The 22,001-nt window shown below is 42.6% G+C and overlaps 1 protein-coding gene across 3 annotated transcripts in view; it reads left to right on the forward strand.

Annotated features, from left to right (window-relative positions):
- Positions 1-6,231, forward strand: part of PDPN (podoplanin) — a 43,211-nt gene extending 36,980 nt beyond the window's left edge. The window contains exons 4-6 of one of the 3 annotated variants that reach the window (XM_049877972.1): positions 2,627-2,665; positions 3,396-3,507; positions 4,315-6,231. In XM_049877972.1, the coding sequence (XP_049733929.1) occupies positions 2,627-2,665; positions 3,396-3,507; positions 4,315-4,321 (158 nt within the window). In that variant the 3' untranslated portion in view covers positions 4,322-6,231. The remainder of the gene's footprint in view (positions 1-2,626; positions 2,666-3,395; positions 3,508-4,314) is intronic. The other 2 variants (XM_049877973.1, XM_049877974.1) reach the window with 2 other exon arrangements.
- Positions 6,232-22,001: the final 15,770 nt, after the last annotated feature.

Here is a 22,001-nt window from a genome sequence, read left to right on the forward strand (position 1 = left end):
ATCTTTGTAGAAGCAGACCGCCACATCTTTTTCCCATGGAGCAATGGTGGGTTTGAACAGTCACCCTTTCAGTTAGCAGCTGAGTGTTTTAGTCATGTTAAACCAAACCAAAAAAACTTGTTGCTGTCGAGTTGATTCCGACTCATAGCAACCCTATAGGACAGAGTAGAACTGCCCCATAGTTAGTTTCCAAGGAGCGCCTGGTGGATTCCAACTGCCGGCCTTTTGGTTAGCAGCTGGAGCACTTAAGCATTGCACCACATGGGTTTGGTGAATCATGTGAAGACCCCAGAATTGGCAGCCATCATGTTATCAAATGGTTAACCTATCTCTGTGGATAGTCAGCACGAGGAGATAGCATTTTGGGAGTGGATTCAGTGACATCTTTGTTATAGGCAGACCTCAAATCCAGCAGTCTCGCAACCACTTTGTGATAGGATAGGACAGGCAGCTAGAACTCCATGTAAATGTTCTAGAGCTGTGAGTTCCACTCATGCAGGGATAGGTGGGTTCTGGAACCCCTACCTTGGGCCATCTTAAGGCATGTTATTTTAAGGAGAGCCTAGGTGCAAAGGGGATGGCTTATTTCATACCCAGTCATTAGAGAAAAAGTGAGCATTTTTTAGTTGATTGTTGGCTGGTATTACCTTTGAATAGGAAAGCTACTGGTTAGCTGTGGTATTTTGCAGGTAGTAAACCAATTGATGAGGAGCCCTGGTGGTGTAGTAGTTAAGCCCTTGGCAGCCAACCGAAAGGTTATCAGTTCAAACCCACCACTTGCTCCACAGGAGAAAGATGTGGCAGTCTGCTTCTGTAAAGATTTACAGCCTAGGAAACACTATGGGGCTGTACTCTGTCCTATAGGGTCACTATGAATCAGAATCTATTATTTTTTAAAAACAAGTTTTAGGGAAGGGCCTGATTGACTTACTTCTTTCCATGCTCTCATTAAATTAAGGCATCTTGACTTTTTTCTCCATCTGTAAGCCAGGTAAACAACCACCATCCAGAGGAACTAAGAATTAACACACAGAGGTTACTGGGAGAAACAAAACAATAAAAACATTTACTTTATTTATGTGAAGTTATCCAAAAGAAATCACAATGGAGAATATTCACGTAGTAACTGTTGAACTAAGTTTGACCATAGATAATAGAAATTATAAAATAACAGTGGCATAAACACAAGGGTGTATTTTCTCATTCAACTCAAACAAAAAAGAAAACCTCGACTCATGCCCATTCCATGTATGTCAGTAAAACTGCTCTGTAGCGTTTTTTAAAAATTGTTCTTTAGGTGCAAGTTTACAGCTCAAGTTAATTTCTCATACAAATTTGTGCACATATTGTTATGACACTAGTTGCAATCCCTATAATGTGACAGCACACTCCTCCTCTCCACCCTGGTTTTCCCATGTCCATCCAACCAGCTCCTGTCCCTACCTGCCTTCTCATTCTGCCTCTGGACAGGAGCCGCCCATTGGGTGTAAGAAGCACGCTCCTCAGGAGTATTATGTTTTATTGTTCAGTCTATTCTTTGTCTAAAGAGTGGGCTTCAGGAATGGTTTTAGTTCTGGGTTAACAGAGCATCGGGGGGCCATGTCTTTGAGGGTTCCTCCAGTCTCAGTGAGACCATTAAGCCTGGTCTTTTTATGTGAATTTGAGTTTTGGTCCACACTTTTCTCCCACTGTGTCAGAGACTCTCTGTTGTGTTCCCTGTCAGCGTGGTCATTGGTGGTAGCCAGGTATCATCTAGTTCTTCTGGTCTCTGGTTGATGGAGTCTCTAGTTTATATGGCTCTTTTGTCTCTTGGGTTAATCTTTTCCCTGTGTCTTTGGTATTCCTCATTCTCTTCTGCTTCAAGTGGATTGGGACCAATTGATGCTTCTCAGATGGCCGCTTGCAAGCATCTGTAGCATTTTCAATGGCTGATTTTTTTGGGGAAGTAGATCATCAAGCCTGAGGCACCTATGAGTGGACTCAAACCTTCAACCTTTTGGTTAACAGCCAAACTTGTTAACTGTGTGTACCACCCAGGGACTTGTTATTAACCAAATCAGGAAGTAAGTTTATTTGAACTTTGAGATGAATTCCTAAGTAACCGAATCAGGAAGATGCATGGAATGGCTATTGCACACACAAGTCAACAGTCTTGATCATATCTTCCAAGACTAGAATATTATTTTCAAAATAAACTTTCTTTATACAAGGGCATTCAAGCAGACAGTGTGTGAGTTTTCCATGATTTTGACCTTGGGCTAAGAACCAACAGCGCTGGATCATTTTTGTTACCATAGCCCCTGAACCTTTTGACCATTTGTTTGAGACCTCTGTAGCTCAGTTTTCTCCACCCTGCCTTCTAACGTGGATGAGAAAAGAGTAATGTAAACAAAAGCATGATGAACCCACAGAGTGAAGAAAAGTTCGCAATTCAATAATAATTATTATGAAGACCAGTATCATGTCAGAACTGGCTTAAAAATCCCCTGATCCAATTTATTTAAGAAATTACCCTGTTTGCTTCTGTTTTACTACCTTCCTCTTAGGGTAACTTTATCTTTTGCCAATTGTTAAATTATAGTTATTAAATCCTAACAGTTTTATATCATTACATCTCTCTTTACAGAGAAAATGGGTGGAGAAACACAGACAACAGTAGAGAAAGGTAGGCTACATTTTGGTATCAAAATATTCCTGTTGGAGTTTAAAAAAAAAAAAAAAGTTTATTTGAACCTAACTTTTTTAAATGGAGTACATTCACTCTTGGATTGTAGGAATAGGAGCAGAACAGAGAACCTGAAGAGATCAGATTTCAAAACCTTTTTTTAAAGAGAGAAAAGGGAATTTCCTGTATTTGAAAATAAGCAAACCACAGATGAGTTGATTCACTTAATGACAGCTATGGTGAATGGCTGCATATCACAATTTATTGTTACCAAGGATGAAAAAAACAAAACAAACCAAAGGTATTGCCGTCGAGTTGATTCTGACTCCTAGCAACCCTACAGGACAGAGTAGAACTGCCTCATAGGGTTTCCAAGGAGCCGAGTGACTGGTAGATTGAAACTGCTGACCTTCTGGTTAGCAGCTGAGCCCTTAACCACTGTGCCACCAGGGCTCCAAGAATGAAAATAGGGGCTAATTTAACAGCTGTACAGAAACACTACCCAGCGCTTGATATACCCTGAAACCCAGAAATCTGTCCATGCATAAGATGGGATTGGAAGTTTCTCCTGTTTGTAAGTCAATTTCACTGGATATAAGAGAAACAGCGTAGAACATTATTGGTTGTCTATAAGTAGGACAGTGATGTTGTTTACATACGGCATGTCTTACCATAGATGTATTGTTTATCTGGGGTTCATGCCCTTTCTCTCTCTCTCTCTCTCATTCAGATGGTTTGGCAACAGCGACCCTGATTGGAATCATAATCGGAGTCTTAGTAGCCATTGGTCTCATTGGTGGGATCATCTTTGTGGTTGTGCGAAAAATGTCAGGAAGGTACTCGTAAGTAAATAACTTACACTGCTGTAACCTTTGTTACAAACCTTTGAACTAGTAGAAACCTCCACATAAAGGTCATGTTAACAAATCCCCTAACTCTGAAGTTTTCGCAGTAGAACAGAGGTCTCCTTGGGCATGTAAGTTTCCAAGGAAGAAACTCAAAGCCAGAGATGGCTGTTAAGTTGACTTCTATTGAGCAAGACCACATTTGATCTCTTGGCTTAACTTGAAGCCCAAACCAAGTTTCACCTTGCCACCTCATCACTCTGCCACCAGCCATCAGAAGTAGGTGGTTTCCAGAAAATCACCTGTTTGCAGAGCCAGGGTCCCGTTGTGATGAGGAATTCCATTGATAATGGAGTCCTTCATTTAGATCTTTCTTCTGCTTCTTTCTGCACATACACACCCTAGCATTGACTATTGGTGAGGGGAAGGCATCCTTCTCTTTATTAAGATTCCTTAGTAATTCAGAACAAACTCATAGCCACAGAAAAGCTTTTTTAAAAAATTTCTTTTGGGAAGATGATATAAGATGGGAAGTGGGGAAGAGGACAAATGATCTACAACTGGAGGCTGGGAAACACTGCTGAAGGATGTTAGAGCTGCAGTTGTATGATGTTTGGAAATGGCTGGGACTCTGGTCCTGGCTGTGTGAAGACTAATCTTGGAGGAGGAATGGGACAGAGAAAGGGGAGAACAACACTAGGTTCCAGAATTGGAAGAAGACGGACAATAGGAACAATGACTCATGGGATTACTATTCACAATGCCGGTAAAATAACTGACAGTGACCTCTGTCTTTGTTTTCAGGCCCTAAAGAGCTGAAGAATCATGCCCTTCTGTCAACAGCTTAAAAAAGAGAGAGTTTTCCTATTTCCACCCCCATCCCTGAGCCTGAAAGGGAAGATGACCCATGGAAATGCCGCCCGCCTCGCTCTAAATCCATGATGATCCCTCCACCAGCCAAAAGTAACCGAAGGAAAAATAAATGCACAAGACTCACTCCTCTAAGCATTACGCCTTCTGGAACTCTTTTAAGATAAATGTTGTAACGGGATTTAAAAGACAAAATGCATGGAAAGCGGAACAAAACTTTGTAAGTGAATTTGTAACTAAAATAGACCATATAATTTAATCCATGTTAGAAACTATAACTCTTGTTATTGTTAAAATGAAGAGGAATCTGGAAGTATTTATTCCAATGAAGTACTTGGGTCTAGCGCTTTGTCAGTAAGTGGCACCAGCATTTTGCAATTTCTCATCTGTTGAAATGCATACATTTCATTCTAGTTTATATCTTCTGGTTTCTAAAGTTTTGATTTGATGTGAATAATCAATTAGAAAATCCCAACTTGGATAATATGGAATGAGCAACTGCCTTTAGCTGATTCAGATAAATCATTTCAAAGGCATCCATTGTTGATCATAAACAGGAAGTCTACTTTGGGGAAGACATTTTGTTTGTTACCACAAGGCCACCAGGCAGCCTCTAGGTTGCCTTCTCCAGTGATGACTTGATGATTCAAGGTTTGCTCCTACTTGGCTCCTCTGCTTCTCTCCAATGACGGCCTCTCTCTTTGCCATGACTCAAGGCATTCAGATTGGCTGTGTTGTTCTAGAATGTGGTGCCAAGGAGGCTGCCCTGTGGTGCCAATGGCTCAAGTATTCAGAAACCAAGAACTATGTCAGTGCTCAAAATAAAAAAGCCCTCTGTATGCCACTGATGCTAGAAATCGAACCTGCCAGCTTTCTAATTTTTTCTGCCTCAGAGGAAAGATATGGGAAGAGAAAACAACCGTGTGTAATAATTGATTTTTAAACTGCTGGATTTAAAGATGCAATTAAAAAAGAAAAAAATGCCTAGTCTTCATGATATACCACATATTTCTATGGAGCCACATTAAAAAGATCAAAATAAAGGAGTCCAAGGAACTATTTGTCTCTGCATCATCTAACTTGGCACAGCTCTTCCCATAGAGCCATTGAATTTGTTTGCCTAAACCATGAGTTTTCATACTGAGCAGATGCTCTGTCAGGATTGTGGTTATGCAATTCTGATATCCTGTAAACTTGTAAAAGAGTTTATAAAACAGGAAGAAGTAAACTGTCAGTCGGAAGCACAGCCCGTTCCTCCTGTTTTGTGGCATGATGTGTGGATGTTATTTTAAACAGTGTGCCCCTGTATTACCCAAATCCATCTGGCCCATCAGCCCAGGTTCCATGTTTGAGCATCAGCTAATTAAGAGAAGGAATTTTTAAGAGCTGTCTGAGCTTCACTTCGTCGTTCATTTTCCTGAACGGAAGTTAGGAAGAGTGACTATTCTTTCCTGTCCTTTTTTCCCCTCACTGTGAAAAATAATTGTCTGCCCCAAGTCATACACTGGACCCAGTGCCTGCTGGGACAGGACTGTGGGTTTCTTGATCATGACTGTGTTGATGCTCAATGCAGTGTAGACATGTTTTCAAATAAAAAAAAATGATTGTGTATAACAACGAGTTGGACCTTTGATTGGAAAACTATCAAGTCTGGATCGTGGCTTGAGAGCATCTCCAGAAAAGATTACAAATTGTGTAAAGGTCTTCCCCTTGACTTGATTGGGAGTGAATTATACACGGTAATTGGAAATCAATCCATGGGAGGTAAATGTAACTATACCTTTCGCCTAGGCATCTGCCAAAGTAGAGGTTAAAGTCAAGCTGAGGAATGGGGTAGGAAGACAAGCGGCGTCTTGGGACTTCTTTTGCTGCCTTCAGTCCTAAAGGCTCAACAGGGTTTTGCCTGCCTCCTAATTTCTCTCCATTGGAGGGAGCAGCTTCCCTTTGCTTCTGCTGGTTCTTCCTGGGACTGTGGCCTGACCTTGGTGTCTAGGGTTTAGCTGTCCACAAGCAAACCTCCACGGAGGTGTAATCTCTGGGAGGGGAGCTCCAGGTGACTGGGGCCTGGGAAGCATCTCTCCAGAGTTCCTGTTGCTGGGACATCCCTCTGCTCCTTGGCCCTCAACTACAAATGCTCTGCCCGACCCTCTTTGGAGGCCCTCTTTGGAGACTACTGGGTCCAGGCAGCTCAGCCCTTGATGTTATCAGGATCTGCTATTCCTCCCCATCCTCATTCCTCAATGTGGAGTCCAGTACAAAACCCTGGGCCCTCCCCTTGCCAACCCTATCACCCATTCATAAAGGTCGGGTCCTAGGAGCAGGAGAGCCAGAAGGAGCATGACTTGCTCATAATAATAAAGACCCAGTTTTTGTTAAATCAGGATTTTTAAATTTGCCAGAAGTTGGGAATCCCGGGTACCTGGTTGCCAAGTGGTGATGCATAGTAGAAAAGACAAGGATTTGAGTTTTGTACTACCGTTAACAGCTTGTTATGGGTTGAATTGTGTCATGCCAAAAATAGATTGAAATCTTAGTCCCCAGTACCTGTGAAATATAACCTTATTTGGAAATAGCATCTTTGTAGATGTAATTAAGCTAATGTGAGATTATACAGGAGTAGGGTGGCCCTAATCGAATATGAGTGGTGTCCTTATAAAAAGAAAAGACATGGAGGGGGAAGATGCCACATGAAGATAGAGGCAGATTGGAGTGATGCTACCATAAGCCAGGGAACACTTGGGGCTACCAGAAGCAGAAAGAGACAAGGTCAGTTTTCCCCTAGAGCGTTCAGTGGCTGACACCCTGAATTCAAACTTCAAGCCCCCAGACCTGTGTGAGAATAAATTCTTGTTTTAAGCCACCCAATTTGTGGTCCTTTGTTTTAGTAACCACAGGAAACAAATACTTAGCTGTAACCCCTTGGGCAAATTACTTCTTTGGGCTACAGCTTCTTCATAAGACCTTCTGTGAGATCTTCCACAATGCATTCATTTTCTAGCAGAAAACTAACCACGTCTACCTAGCCCCCAAAGACTCTGGAAGAGAATGGGACCGTCAGACATGTCAAAGATAGATTTATATTCCATTATATGCTGCCCCCAGGAGATGATTGGAAGTGAACGAATCTGCCAAGAGTACTGGAAGCTTAAGGAAATAGCTCTATCCACGCTTCTGTCAGAGATGGCTGGGGACCAGACAGTGCTGAGTGAACTGTCGGGGCTGTATTAAAGCTTTGTTTGCAACCCCTGTTCCTTTTTCTTTCAACGTGGAGAAGCAATTGAAAATCAGGACTTAGTTCTGCCTTGTGTGCCACCTTCAAGAATTTTTTTTAATATTTAAAACTTTTTGTGAAAGTATACACAGCAAAATAGGGTCCCAGTCAACAACTTCTACACACATTGTTCTGTGACGTTGATTACATTCTTCATTTTTGTGTCACCATCAGCATTCTCATTTCCATTCTAGTTGTTCCACTCGCATTAATTTTGTCTCACTACCACCCCCGCCCAAGGTTCTCATCTATTCTTTAGAGTAACTGTTGTCCACTTGGAAACCCTGGTGGCATGGTGGTTAAGTGCTACGGCTGGTAACCAAAGGGTCGGCAGTTTGAATCCGCCAGGCACTCCTTGGGAACTCCATGGGGCAGTTCTGCTCTGTCCTATAGGGTCGCTATGAGTCGGAAGTGACTCGACAGCACTGGGTTTGGTTTTGGTTTTTTGGCTGTCCATTTGGCCTCATGAATAATTTTTAAGAGTGGAGTTCTCAAGGGTGAAATTCTTACTTGTTGAGCTAATCTGCTATTTGGCTAAAAGGTGATTTCAGGGGATAGTTTCTGTTCAAGGTTTAAAGACTATTTCAGGACAATAGTCTTCAGTCTCAGTGGGTCCGGTAAGTCTGGATTCCTTGAGAATTTGAAGCTCTATTCCATATTTTTTTCCCCTTTCTATCAGGATTCACCTATTGAGACCCTGATCAGAAGGGTACTGATAGCCGGTCACCATCCTTGTTCTGGTCTCAAGGTAGAGGAGCCCTTGTTCCTGGAGGCAGTTAGTCACATATAAGGATCTGCTTTTATGAGCAGAAAGAGCAAGTCACTAACTGAATCCCTTGCTGTCTCCACTTTTAATTTATATTGGTGTTAAGAGCATGGAGCCACTGTGACAGGTGCTTTGATGGGGGATGATGCATATTCTGAAGTTAAAACTTTGGTAATTAAAAGTCCAGCAAAAGGAGAATTTCCCTGGAACAGGTGGATATTAACACATATGCCTCGAATGCAGTCATCTACTTGGGGCAAGAACCAGAGGGTTCGTCTTTCCTTCAAAGACCATGCTATGAATTGAATTGAGTCCCCTCACAGGATAATGTTGAAATCCTAACCCCTAGTAGCTGTGGACGTGACCTTGTTTGGAAGTAAGGTCTTTGAAGATGTTATCAGTCAACATGAGGCCCTACTGGAGTAGGGTAGGTCCCAATCCAACATGTTGCTAGGTGCTGATTCCAACTCATAGCAACCCAGTGTGACAGTAGAACAGCCCCCATAGTTTTCTAGGCTGTAATCTTTACAGGAGCGGACCACCAGGTCTTTATCCTGCAGATCCGCTGGGTGGGTTCGAAACGCGAACTTTTTGGTTAGCAGCTGAGCACTTAAACCACTGCACCACCTGGGTTCCTGATCCAATATGAGTGGTGTCTTTATAAAAGGGGAGAAGAAAACCATGTGAAGAGGGAGGCAGAGATTGAAAAATTCCAGCTGAAGCTAAGGAACACCTGGAGCTACCTGAAGCTGTGCGAGATAAGAAAGGATCTTTCCTAGAGCCTTCAGAGAGCACGGCTGTGCTGACACCCTGAATTCTGACTTCTAGCCTCCAGACCCTACGAGGCAATACGTTTCTGTCATTGTAAACCACCCGCTTTGTGGTAATACGGCAACCCTAGGAAGCTAACCTAGACTGCATTTCTCTACCTGAAGCTTAAAATCAGGTTAGAATGGATGGTAGACCCCAGGTTTTGAAATGCAGTAAATATAAATTACCTAACTATGGTTACTGGTCAACAATGCAGAAGAAATTTTTTTTTAAATCTTGGTGTTGGAGAGTGAAGATTATACCACTCAGCTGAATGAGATCTGTGGGCCCTGCTTATATGTATGTGCCTGAGACAGGCAAAGTGCCAGACTGAATTCACACAACATTGTCCCTCAGCACTGTGGTGCTCTCTGGGGACCATTTGAACTGACAACGATACAAAGCACCACATGCTGTTTCTATACCCAAGAGCTGGCTTCAGGCCACGGCACAGACGGCTCTGTACATGGTCCTGAGGCCTTGTTCTCCATGTGATCTTTCCTATCTTCCTCTCCTGTTGCCTCGAACTTCCCACTGATGCAAACCTTTGAGAAAATACCCCATGTTGGTCACACAGGGGGATTATTAGCAATTGGTTCTGAAGGCGATGATTACCCTCTGGATGTTGTTGTTTTTAGGTGCCATTGAGTAGATTTTCAACTCATAGCGACTCTATGTGACAGAGTGGAACTGCCCCATAGGGTCCTTTTGGCTGTAATCTTTATGAAGGCAGATTGCTAAGCCTTTCTCCCACATTCCAACTGCCAACCTTTTGGTTAATAGCCAAGAGATTAACCCTTGCGCCTCCTTCTCTGGATATTAGTGAAGTAATAAAAGGATGCCTGAAACCTGTGTTTATATAACCCAATGCCCTTTCAGTGCCCCATGCATAACCTCAGGAAGGTGCAAGAATGTTCTAACTGCAGGAGAAGGTTGAACTTTTCCTTTGTTGCCCCTCTGCCGAGTTACCTGTAAGTGAGGCTGCAGCTGTGAATGGCACAGGGTGAACTGGAAAGGCAGTGTGTCGGGTGGATGTTTTACCAGCAAGATCCAGGTACAAAAGACACCTACTTGGGTGGACAAAGATATACACTCTGTTGTGGGACAGGAAAAATCTTCTTTTGTTCGTTTTTTCATTCAACAGACATTTATTCTCAAGCCCAGTTCTAGGTGATCCCCAGTACAGCGAACAAAAGACAAAAATCTCTGCCGGCATGGAGCTGACATTCGAGTGTAGGAGACAGATTGTACCCAAAATAAACAGATAAATCATAGAGTATGTGGGAAATTAGAGGGCGGCAAAGGCTATGGAAGGAGCCCTGTGGCACAATCGTTAAGCGCTTGGCTGCTAACCAAAAGGTTACTGGTTCAAACCCACACAGCAGCTCCGCAGGAGAAAGACCTGGTGACCTGCTCCTGTAAAGGTCACATAGGGTCCCTATGAGTTGAAAATTGACTCAAAGGCACCTAACAACAGCAACAACAAAGGGTGTGGAGAAAAACACAGAGGGAAGGGAAAGAGGAAGTCCGGGGTTGGAGGAGTTGCAACGCTGAATCAGATGGCCAGGGAAGGCCTCACTGAGAAGGTGAGATTTGGGTAAAGCCCTTAAACGAGGGAGTGAGCCAAATGGGTATCTGTGGGAAAGGCATTCTGGGCAAAAGGAGCAGCCAAGGCCTGAGGCAGGAGCATGCTTGGTGTGTTTTAAGGATCGCAAGGAAGCTTGGAAGCCTGGAGAAGAGTGAGCACAGGCGAGAAAGGTAGGAGATGATCCCAGAGACGGAGGAGCCCTTGTAGATAGAGACCTATTAGAAGAGTTTAAGCAGATGAGTGACATGCTCTGACTTACATTTCAATAATCACTTGCTTCTGGTTGGGAGCTGACCAGTTAAAAGGCCAGCGTGATAATCTGGGCCAGAGACGATGGCAGCTCAGACCAGGCAGTAGTAGTAGAAGTGGTGTGAAGTGGTCTGGTTCTGGTTATGTATTCTGTTGAGTACAGCCAACAGAATTATCTGATGGATTGGATATGGGATTTGAGAAAAACAAGTCAAGGACAACTCCAAGGGTTTTGATCTAAGCAACTGGAAGAATAGAGTTGCCATCAAATGAAAAGGGGAGGGTTGTAATGTTGCGGATCCAGGAGAGAAGGCAAGAGTCCCACATTGAACATGTAGAACCTGAGATGTCTGTTAGATATCCAGAAACCCTGGTGGTGTAGTGGTTAAGAGCTACGGTTGCTAACCAAAAGGTCGGCAGTGGAGGTGTCCAGCAGGCAGCTGGGCATACACCTCTGGAGCTTAAATGAGAAACCTGGCTAGAGACATAAATTTGGGAGTTGTCAGTACTTAAAACTATGAGATCACCACGAGCGTGACTATAAATAGAAACAGATAAGTCTAAGATCTGAGCATCAATATATCTGAAGTTTAAGAGTTCAGGGATATGTGAACCAAAAAAACCCATTGCAATCAAATTGATTCTGACTCGTAGCAACCCTATTAAAAACACCAAACCCACTGCCGTTGAGTTGATTCTGACTCGTAGTGACCCTTTAGGACAGAGTAGAACTGCCCCACGGGGTTTCCAAGGAGGGGCTGGTGGATTTGGACTGCCGACATTTTGGTTAGCAGCCAAAATCTTAACCACTGCACCACCAGAGACCGATAAAGGAGACTTCCACCATAGCCTGGATGAAATACGTCTCGGAATAAGCCATTTCCCTTTGTTCTACACCTTCTAAACCATAACCTTTTAAATAGTAATGCAGCTCCTCCAGAAGCTTAATACTGTGAGGGTGTACCCTCAATTTGTTGTTGTGTTTAGGTGCTGTCCAGTTGGTTCTGATTCCCAGAGACCCTATGTACAGCAGAATGAAACACTGGGTGGTCCTGCACCATCCTCACAATTGTTGCTATGTTTGAGTCCATTGTTGCAGCCACTGTGTCAGCCTATCTCACTGAGGGTCTTCATCTCCTTCTACTTTACCAAGCATGATGTCCTTCTCCAAGGACTGATCCCTCCTGATAATATGTCCAAAGTATGTGAGATGAAGTCTCACCACCTTCCCTTCTAGGGAGCATTCTGGCTGTACCTCTTCCAAGACAACTCTCAATAATGGGCATAAATATTTCAATCACTGGAAATAAGTATCACTTGTTGAAAATTACTAAACTGGTATTTGGGGTCATAAATCAGTTCCTTATGAGTTTGATTGGCATGAGTCAGGCCCCAGAACTCTGGACACTCTGTGCAATTAACATTTTAGAACTATGACTCTGGAGGACCAGATCTTTACAGACAACCTGGATGCTGCTGTGTTGGGAATCCAGTTCTCTTCCTTAGACAGCACTTCTAAGTCCCAACTATAATGGTACCATGGGACCTTCCACGGTCTGTCTTTCACCCACCTCATTGAATTGCTCTGGCCAAGCTTCCAAATGGCCTCCCATTTGGTCTGTCCTTATTAAACATTGGCAGCAATTAGCCCTGTTGACCCCCTTTTTAAAGTTGTCTTCCCTCCCTTGGTTTGTATTACATGCTACCATATTGGTTGTCCTTCCTGGCTCTCTGCTTGCTGCTCCACTAGCTCTTTTCTTGGGTTCACTTCACCATCTCTCCTTGCAGGCATACCTAAGGCATACCTTCCATTTCTTTTTTTAGTCTCTGCCTTGGAGATTGCATCTACTCTCACAGCTTCAACAATCATAAGCTCCAGGAGGGCAGGAGTTGATTCTGTTCACTGCCGCATCCTCAGTCCCTGGAGCAGTGCCTGGCATGTAGCAAGCCATCAGGTCCTCTCTCACCTGTCCCTTTACATGGACACTACCACCCCTGTGGTTCACATCCTTGAGAAAACCTTATCATTGCAAAGTTAAACACTCACTTGCAGTCTCTTTCCCCTCTAATCTGATCTGCATTCTTCCAGTGGGATCTTCCTAAAACATCTTTTTTACACGTGTCACTACCACATTCTAAGAAGACGTCAAAGGCTTCCCACAAAATAGCTTGATGGTCAAGGCTTCTATACTTTATCGTAGGACCTGTATCACATTTGTACACACAGTGTATTAGCATGGAAAGAACATCACTCTAGACCCAGGTTGCTAGGGCTTTGGTTGCATGATCTGCTGATTCCAGTGTGACCTTGGGGAGCTTACTTAACATTTTTTGTGTTGTTAAGCTCCTTTGATTGCAAGGGACCAAGACTCACTCAGGACCTCATGCACTGCTGTGTGTGGTATAGATACACGTGAAATGAGGGAGACAAATCCCTCGGGAATCCCCAAGCATCTGCAGAGCTTGGCCTCAAGGAACTGAGAGTTTCCTAAACAGTGCTGAGGTTTAGGTTTTCTTTGGATCACTGTTCTGGAAGTTTTCATTTGCTCATCTGGATCTATTCTCCGTCTTTCCCACCTGATTTTGTGCTCCAGGAGGCTGACCTGAATGAACAACATCAACCATGCTATGCTGTCCTTCCCTCTGGATTCTGGTTCGGTTTGGCCAATCGGCAGCACCAACAGGTGATCAGAGGGCAAGAGAAGAGATGGGCTTGGGTATTTCTTCCTCCAGCTCTTTCCCTGTCAGGCCATGTGTTAGCAATGCTTGTTTTTCTCTACAAAAAGTTACAGCTCCTATTGAACAGCCCTTTCCTACAGCTACAGGTCTCAGCATGTTCTAGTAACCATTCTCTCCCCTTGCTTTAAACCTATGGGTATTAAGGGCTTCCCGTGGTTGCTAGTCCCTAGATGCTTCACCAGGTCTTATTGGTTTTCTTGACCCTTGTCTTAGTTTCCTGGTACCACTATAACAAGAATACCACAAGCGCCTAGGTTTAAAAAATAGAAATTTATTTTCCCACAGCTCTGGAGCTAAAAGTCCAAATCAGGGTCTTGGCCACATAGATTCCTTCCTTGTTGGTAGCCCCAGGTGTTCCTTTGTTCTTGACGATTCTTACGTGGAGTCCATCTTTGCAAGGACATGCTCAAACCTGTGTCTGACCTGCTTTTTTTATAACTCAAGAAGTGATTAGGCCACTGATGTAACCTCATTAACATAACAAAGCCCTATTTCCAAACAGGATTACATCTACAGGTGTAGGAGTTAGAATTCTGGCACATATTTTGGGGGGTCACAATTCAACTCATAACAACTGTACATATAAGTTACCAATTGCCACTGAGTCAATTCTGACTCATAGTGACCCCATGTGGGTCAGAGTTGAATCGTTCTCCACCGGGTTTTTAATGACTGATTTTTTGGAAGTGGGTCACTAGGCCTTTCTTCCAAGGCAGCTCTGGGTGGACTGGAACCTCCCACATTTCAGTTAGCAGTCGAGCACATTAACCATTTGTACCAGGCGGGGACTCCTAACCCTGCACATTGTTGCTAGCTGCTGTTGAGCCAGCCCCTGACTTATGGCAACCCCACGCACATAACCTCCAAAACCAAACCCATTGCAGTCGAGTCGTTTCCGACTCACAGTGACCCTGTAGGACAGAGAAGGACCTCCCCACAGAGGTTCCAAGGAATGCTTGGTGGATTCGAACTGCTGACCTTTTGGTTAGCTGCTGAACTCTTAACCACTATGCCACCAGGTTTCCCCCATGCATGCACACAGGTCTTATTAAATAGCCTGTTCATCCATGTCTGTTTCATCACTCTTTTGAGGGTGCCACATATTTCCTGCTGGGACTATGACTGCTACAGTCATATGGGAATTTGTTGATTTCCAACATTAGGGTGATTTAGCTCCTCATTTTTCCTCCCTCTGTGGTTCCTGCCACTACCAACCAACAAACTGATTCTCTATGCTGGGCATCTCTACTTCATGGCTTCTGCTTGTTTATAACCTCCACGAACTCGCTGCTTAAATCATTGACCAGTAAGTTTCCCTCTGCCTCAGTGGCCTCTCTGTGTATTCTCGAAGCTTTAGTTTGTGCTGCCAGTGGACTGATTCACTCTATATTCCCAAGACTTCTGAGGTCCAAGAGAATCTGGTTGGCCTGGCCATTCACCATTGTCTTTGCTGGTCAGAGCTCTCTGTGCAGGCCACGTGGGTGACTGACTGCTGTGGAGATCCCCATAAGTCAGTTTCCCATTCTTTGTTGGTAGGGGTTGGTGGTAGAAGGAAGAGCATGGGAAAATCATCTGTGTCTGAGCGTTATTTATCTCCCACCTGAAAAAATGTGGAAAACAATGCCTACATCATAGAGCTGTTATCAGCCTTAATGAATGGTTAGTGCCAGTCTGAAAACACCATAACTACTCAATAATTAGCAGCAATTATCCCAACGACCACTTTTTACTTCTCTTATTATTGTCTCATTTACTTTCATAACATCCTTATGAAGTAGGCAGGGCAGAGATTATCCCCATTTTACAGATGAAGAAATGGAAGTTCAAGAGGTGCCTAAAATTACACAGTTAGGTAGTGCTCAAAGCACAGCCAGAGAGCAATGTCTCAACTTATTCCGTGGTCTTCCTTTGTTTAGTTCACACGTCATCTTTAAAATCGATTTTCTGTCTATCTGCCCAAAAGTAGGGCATTTAGAAGACAGTTTCTTCAACCAATGGAAAACAGAGAACTTATTTTTTTTTTAATTTTTATTGTGCTTTAAGTGAAAGTTTATAAATCAAGTCAGTCCCTCACAAAAACTTACATACGCCTTGCTATATACTCCGAATTTCGTCAGCTCCCTCCCTCCACTCTCTCTTTTCATGTCCATTTTGCCAGCTTCTAACCCCCTCTACCCTCTCATCTCCCCTCCAGGTGGGAGATGCCAACATAGTCTCAAGTGTCCACCTGATCCAAGAAGCTCACTCCTCACCAGCATCCCTCTCCAGCCCACTGGGAACTTATTTTAAACACAGAAAAATATAGAGAATAATGGTAAAGCCCCATCACCCATCACCTAGCTACAGTGAATCCTAATGTTTTCTCATGCTGTGCGTGTGTGCATAAAGCCAACCAGTAGCTGAGTTGCCTCTGACTCATGGCAACCTCATGTGTGTCAGAGTAGAACTGTGCTCCATAGAGTTTTCAATGGCTGATTTTTTGGAGGTAGATTGCCAGGCTTTTCTTTCCAGGTGCCTCTGGGTGGACTCAAACCTCCAACATTTCAGTTAGCAGCCAGATGTGTTAACCATCTGTTCCACATAGGGAATATATATATACACACACACACACACACACACACATATATATATACACACACACATATATAAATATATAAAACCAAAAAAAAAAAAAACAAAAACAAACCCACTGCCGTTGAGTCGATTCTGACTCATAGCGACCCTATAGGACAGGGTAGAACTGCCCCATAGAGTTTCCAAGGAGTGCCTGGCGGATTTGAACTGCCGACCTCTTGGTTAGCAGCCGTAGCATTTAACCACTACGCCACCAGGGTTTCCATATATATATATATATATATGGCAGTTCTACCATGTCCTATAGGGTTGTTGTGAATCAGAAATCGACTCAATGGCAGTGGGTTTGTTTTTTTTTTTGGTGTATATGTGTATGTGTATGTATATGTGTATGCATATGTGTATATATATACATATATAACACAAATGGTTAAGTGCTCAACTACTAGCCAGAAGGTTGGTGCCTCAAACCCATCCAGAGGGCCTCTGAAGACAGGCCTGGTGATTTACTTCTGAAAAGTCACAGCCTTGAAAACCCTATGGAGCACAATTCTACTCTGCACACATGAGTCACCACAAGTCAGAATATACCCAACAGCAACTAAAAACAACATATATGTGTGTGTGTGTATATATACATACCTATTTTTTTTTTAGAAAAAAACTTGTACATCTTGGCCCTTAAGTACCCTCCTAACATCAGTTCCTTCCTTCTCCCCTCCACGGAGAGAGACTACTCTCCTGAATCTAATGGGTTTCATTTTGAAACACGCATATTTTTCTACTGTTACTATTTCATAAGTATGCATCCATAAACAAGATACAGCATTACTGTGCAAGGTCTCAAATTTTATACATAGGCATCATTCTCTGTGACTTACTTTCCCTATCCACATTATGCTTTTGAGATTTCTCCTTGAGGATGCACTTAGTTTTACTACAAAAAACTCACCAAAATGGCTGGTGTATAGTATTAGGTCAAGAACATTCCACCATTTGGCATCCCTGGGTGGCACAAAGAGTTAAGTGCTCAGCTACTAATCAAAAGGTTGATAGTTCAAACCCACCCAGGGGCACCTCAGAAGAAAGGCCTGGAGATCTGCTTCTGAAAAGTCATAGCCATTGAAAACCCTGTGCCCAATTCTACTCTGAAACATATGGAGTTGCCATGAGTTGAAACTGATTTTATGTCAATTGGTTTATACCTCTATTTACTTATCCTTTTTTTCCATTGATGGATACTTAACAAGTTTCTAAATTTTTGAATTCTAAACGATACTGTAAAAAATAGAATCATAATGAAACAGCTTCCATTTTTCTAGGGACCAAGAGTTTTTCTCTAGGGAAAATAAAATTTAAACTGAGTTAAATTTTTGGATATTTAAATATTCAGTCTAGCGTAAGGGTTACTTGGCATCTGATAAACATGACACTCATAGAAAAAAGGTCTAAATTAAGTGGCTTTACCTCAACAACAAAAAGTCAAATAATCTGATTAAAAAATGGGCAAAGGATATGGACAGACACTTCACCAAAGAAGACATTCAGGCAGCTAACAGACACGTGAGGAAGTACTCGAGATCATTAGCCATTACAGAAATGCAAATCCAAACCACAGTGAGATACCATCTCACCCAACATTTCTGTCATGAATCAAAAAAACAGTAAACAACAAATATTGGAGAGGCTGTGGGGAGATTGGAACTCTTATGCACTGCTGGTGGGAATTCAAAATGTTACAACCATTTTTGAAAACAATATGGCACTTCCTTAAAAAGCTAGAAGTAGAAATACTGTATGATCCAGCAATCCCACTCCTAGGAATATATCCTAGAGAAATAAGAGCCGTCACAATAGAGGGTCCTGGATAGTGCTGGAGAAAAATATAGAAAAAAATTCTTTCACACACACACACAAAAATCCAGACTGGAGAAACCTTGAGAGTATAGCCCCAGTACACCCTTTTAACTCAGTACTGAAGTCATTCCTGAGGTTCACCCTTCAGCCAAAAATTAGATAGGCCCATAAAACAAAACGAGACTAAATGGGCACTCACCCTAGGGGCAAGGACAAGAAGGTAGGAGGGGACAGGAAAGCTGGTAATAGGAAACCCAAGGTGGAGAAGGGAGAGTGTTGACAAGTCATGGGGTTGACAACAAATGTCACAAAACAGTACGTGTATTGTTTAATGAGAAACTACTTTGTTCTGTGAACCTTCATCTAGAGTACAATAAAAAATAAATACATTTAGTGGATTTAAGTGACCAATAACTTCACAATGATACTTTTTCTCTATCCATTTCTTTTCTTTCATACTGTCAACCTGATTTCACTTTTTTCTATATGATAATGTTTGAATAAAATATATTTATTGCTTTCAAAAAAATTATAGAAATGTGTTATCTACACTCAGTGAAAACTTTTTTTGGCTCAATTATTTCTAATAAAAATACAACTTAGTAAATTTCAAAGTCAGCATTTTTTAAAAGTAGATAATTTATCAGAAATTGGAGATTTTCTCAATATACAGAAGAAAACAAATTTAAGAATGTAAAATTGGTTCCTGAGAGAAATCTGCTGTGAGCAGAAGCCAAAGATTTAGAAAGAAAATGGCAGTAATTGAAAGATTTCATGATAGGCCCTGTCTTAGTTATATAGTATGCCATAACAAGTGGATGGTTTTAGCAAAGAGAAATTTATTCTCTTATAGTCTAGGAGGCTGTAAGTCTGAATTCCAGGTGCCAGCTCCAGGAAAGTCTCTCTCTCTGTGTCAGCTCTAAGGGAAGGTCCTTGTCATCTATCTTCCCCTGGTCTAGGAGCTTCTCAGCACAGGAACCCCGAGTTCAAAGGACACACTCTGCTCCTGGTGCTATTTTCTTGGTGGTATGAGATACCCTCCCTCTCTCTCTGCTCACTTCTCTTTTATATCTCAAAAGAGATTGACTGAAGATACAACCTAATCTTGTAGATTGAGTCTTGCATCATCATTCTCTAATCCTGATTCATTAACATCATAGAGGTAGGATTTATAACTGATAGGAAAATCACATCAGATAACAACATGGTGGACAATTACACAATACTGGGAATCATGGCCTAGCCAAGTTGACACACATTTTTGGGGAACGCGATTCAATCCATAACAGGCACCATCTCTGAAAGAAAAAGAATGGCTAGGCACACAAATTTAGATTCAACATGTTTCCTCTTAAAAAAAAAAAAATTGCTGTTGAGTCGATTCCAACTCATAGCAACTCCATGGGACAGAAATGAGGAATATGCCTGGTATAGATCATTTTCATGTATCATTTTATAAGATCATTTTTAGAAAGCAATTTGTGCCAACCCCATCTGTAGTGGATTGAATGTTGGCCCTTCAAAAATATGTCCAAGTCCCAACTCCTGTACCTGTGATGTGACCTTATTTGGCAAAAGGGTCTTTGAAGATGTAACCAAGTTAAGAATCTCCAAATAAGCTCATCTTGGATTAAACAAATGAGCCCTAAGTGCAATGAGAAGCGTCCTCATAAAAAGAGAAGACAGAGACAGTTGAAGAAAGACCAGACAAGAAGGCCATTGAAGACGGAGGCAGAGATTGGACTGATGTTGCGACAAGCCAAGAAATGCCTGGAGCCACCAGAAGCTGGGAGAATTCTTCCCTAGAGCCTTCAGAGGGAGCGTGGTCCCTGAAATGTGGAAGGATAAATTTCTGTTGTTTTAAGTCACTCAGTTTGTGGTAATTTGTTATGGCAAGCCACAGGAAATGAATCCACCACCTGAGTAACCCATCTGCCAGGGCAACTCCCCACTGCCCACCCAGCCTGGCCCATATGGACAACAATGACCTCTTCAGCTTTGACCTTGAGCCATGCCCTTAATTCTTTCAAACAATGGATTGGCAGCCACAGTGCTTCCTTTGTGACAGGCAGATGTTACAAGACCTTTCCCGACTGTCATTCCAATTTCTCACTCATGTTGGAGGAGTCCATGGTGAAAGAAATGTGGCCTAGAACAATAGGCAAAGCCAGCCCTTTGAATGACGAATGGACTACAAAGGTAGACCAGCTGCACTAAATTCTCCACCCTCCCCCGTGACTAACCCTGAAATGCCTTTGTTACTCAACACTCGCTGGAGTGGTCAGAAGCACCTGAGTGTGAGTAAAACCCCCAAGTCTATTTAGTGATCATTCGGTGTCTCCTGTGAGTCAGGCACTGTGTCATAGACATTTGCAATGAGATGTAATTATGCTAATGATTCCAAAGTATGCCAGTAAAAAAACTTCCTTCAGGTCTGTGATTAAAGGAGATACTGTGGTGTCTGAGGAGTATTTTTTATTCTTGCATTTCCAATGAGACTAACAGATAAATAGAACCAATGGGATATATATGTATATATTCACACACATACGCACCCACATTCATAATGGCTTATACTTTGCTACTGAACGAAAAGATGGCAGTTTAAACCCACCCAGTGGTACTATGGAAGAAAGACTTGACAATTTGCTCCTGTAAAGATCACAGCCAAAAAAAAAAAACCTTATGGAACTCAGTTCTACCCTGTAACACATGGTGTCATCACGAGTTGGAATCAACTCTATGGCAATGGGTTTTGTTGTTGTGTTTTTTATATGCATATCTATATAGATAAAGGTTAAAAAAAAGAATTAACTCATAAGATTGTAAATCCACCCACTGCCTTCGAGTCAATTCGATTCCGACCCATAGCGACCCTATAGGACAGAGTAGAACTGCCCCATAGAGTTTCCAAGTAGTGCCTGGTGGATTTGAACTGCCGACCCTTTGGTTAGCAGCCGTAGTACTTAACCACTATGCCACCAGGGATTCCGCGTGAGATTGTAGGGGTTGGGAAATACAAAATCCAGAGGGCAAGTGTGGCAGGCTGGAAACTCTGGCAGGATTACTATGTTACAGCCTTGAGGCAGAATTCCTTCTTCTCTGGGGAACTTTACTTTTTGCTCTTAAGGCCTTCAACTGGTTGGATGAGTTCCACCCATATTGTTGAAAGTAATCCCCTTTACTTAGGGTCAACTGATTGTAAATGTTAATCACATCGACAAAACGTGTTCACGGCAACTTTTAGACTACTTTTTGACCAAACGACTGGGCACCACAGCGCAGCTAGTGGATACAAAATTCACCACCACAGATGGTGTTTACATATTGCTCTCAGGTAGCTGAAAACACAGCAACACAATTTCAGAGATGGCAATGGCAAAACTTAGAACTGTTTTGGCACGCTCCCACCTCCCTTTTGTTCACTTGTCTCCCCCAGGTTCCTGGTCTGAGAGACATTGCCATGAGGCCTGTCCCCAGCAGGCTGCCCACTGACCCATCTGTGGGGAAAATCCTATGGAATAGGCAGAACACGAGGTCAAGCGTAGGAAGGCCTGGCTTGCAGGCCACACACAGCACATTACCTCTCTCTTCCCTCATCTGTAAAATAGAAATAATAGCATAGTCCAGCCCAGCTCCTCAGACTGTATCTACAGCAAAGAAGAAAGTGCTTGTGAAAATATTTTATGAATTAAAAGCAATACACAGCAGCAATAGGAGTTACTGTCTATTTGGCAACAATCATGTCCAGGTCTTCTGCTAGGTTT

Source organism: Elephas maximus, chromosome 3 (assembly GCF_024166365.1).
Source record: "Elephas maximus indicus isolate mEleMax1 chromosome 3, mEleMax1 primary haplotype, whole genome shotgun sequence".
NCBI lineage: Eukaryota > Metazoa > Chordata > Mammalia > Proboscidea > Elephantidae > Elephas > Elephas maximus.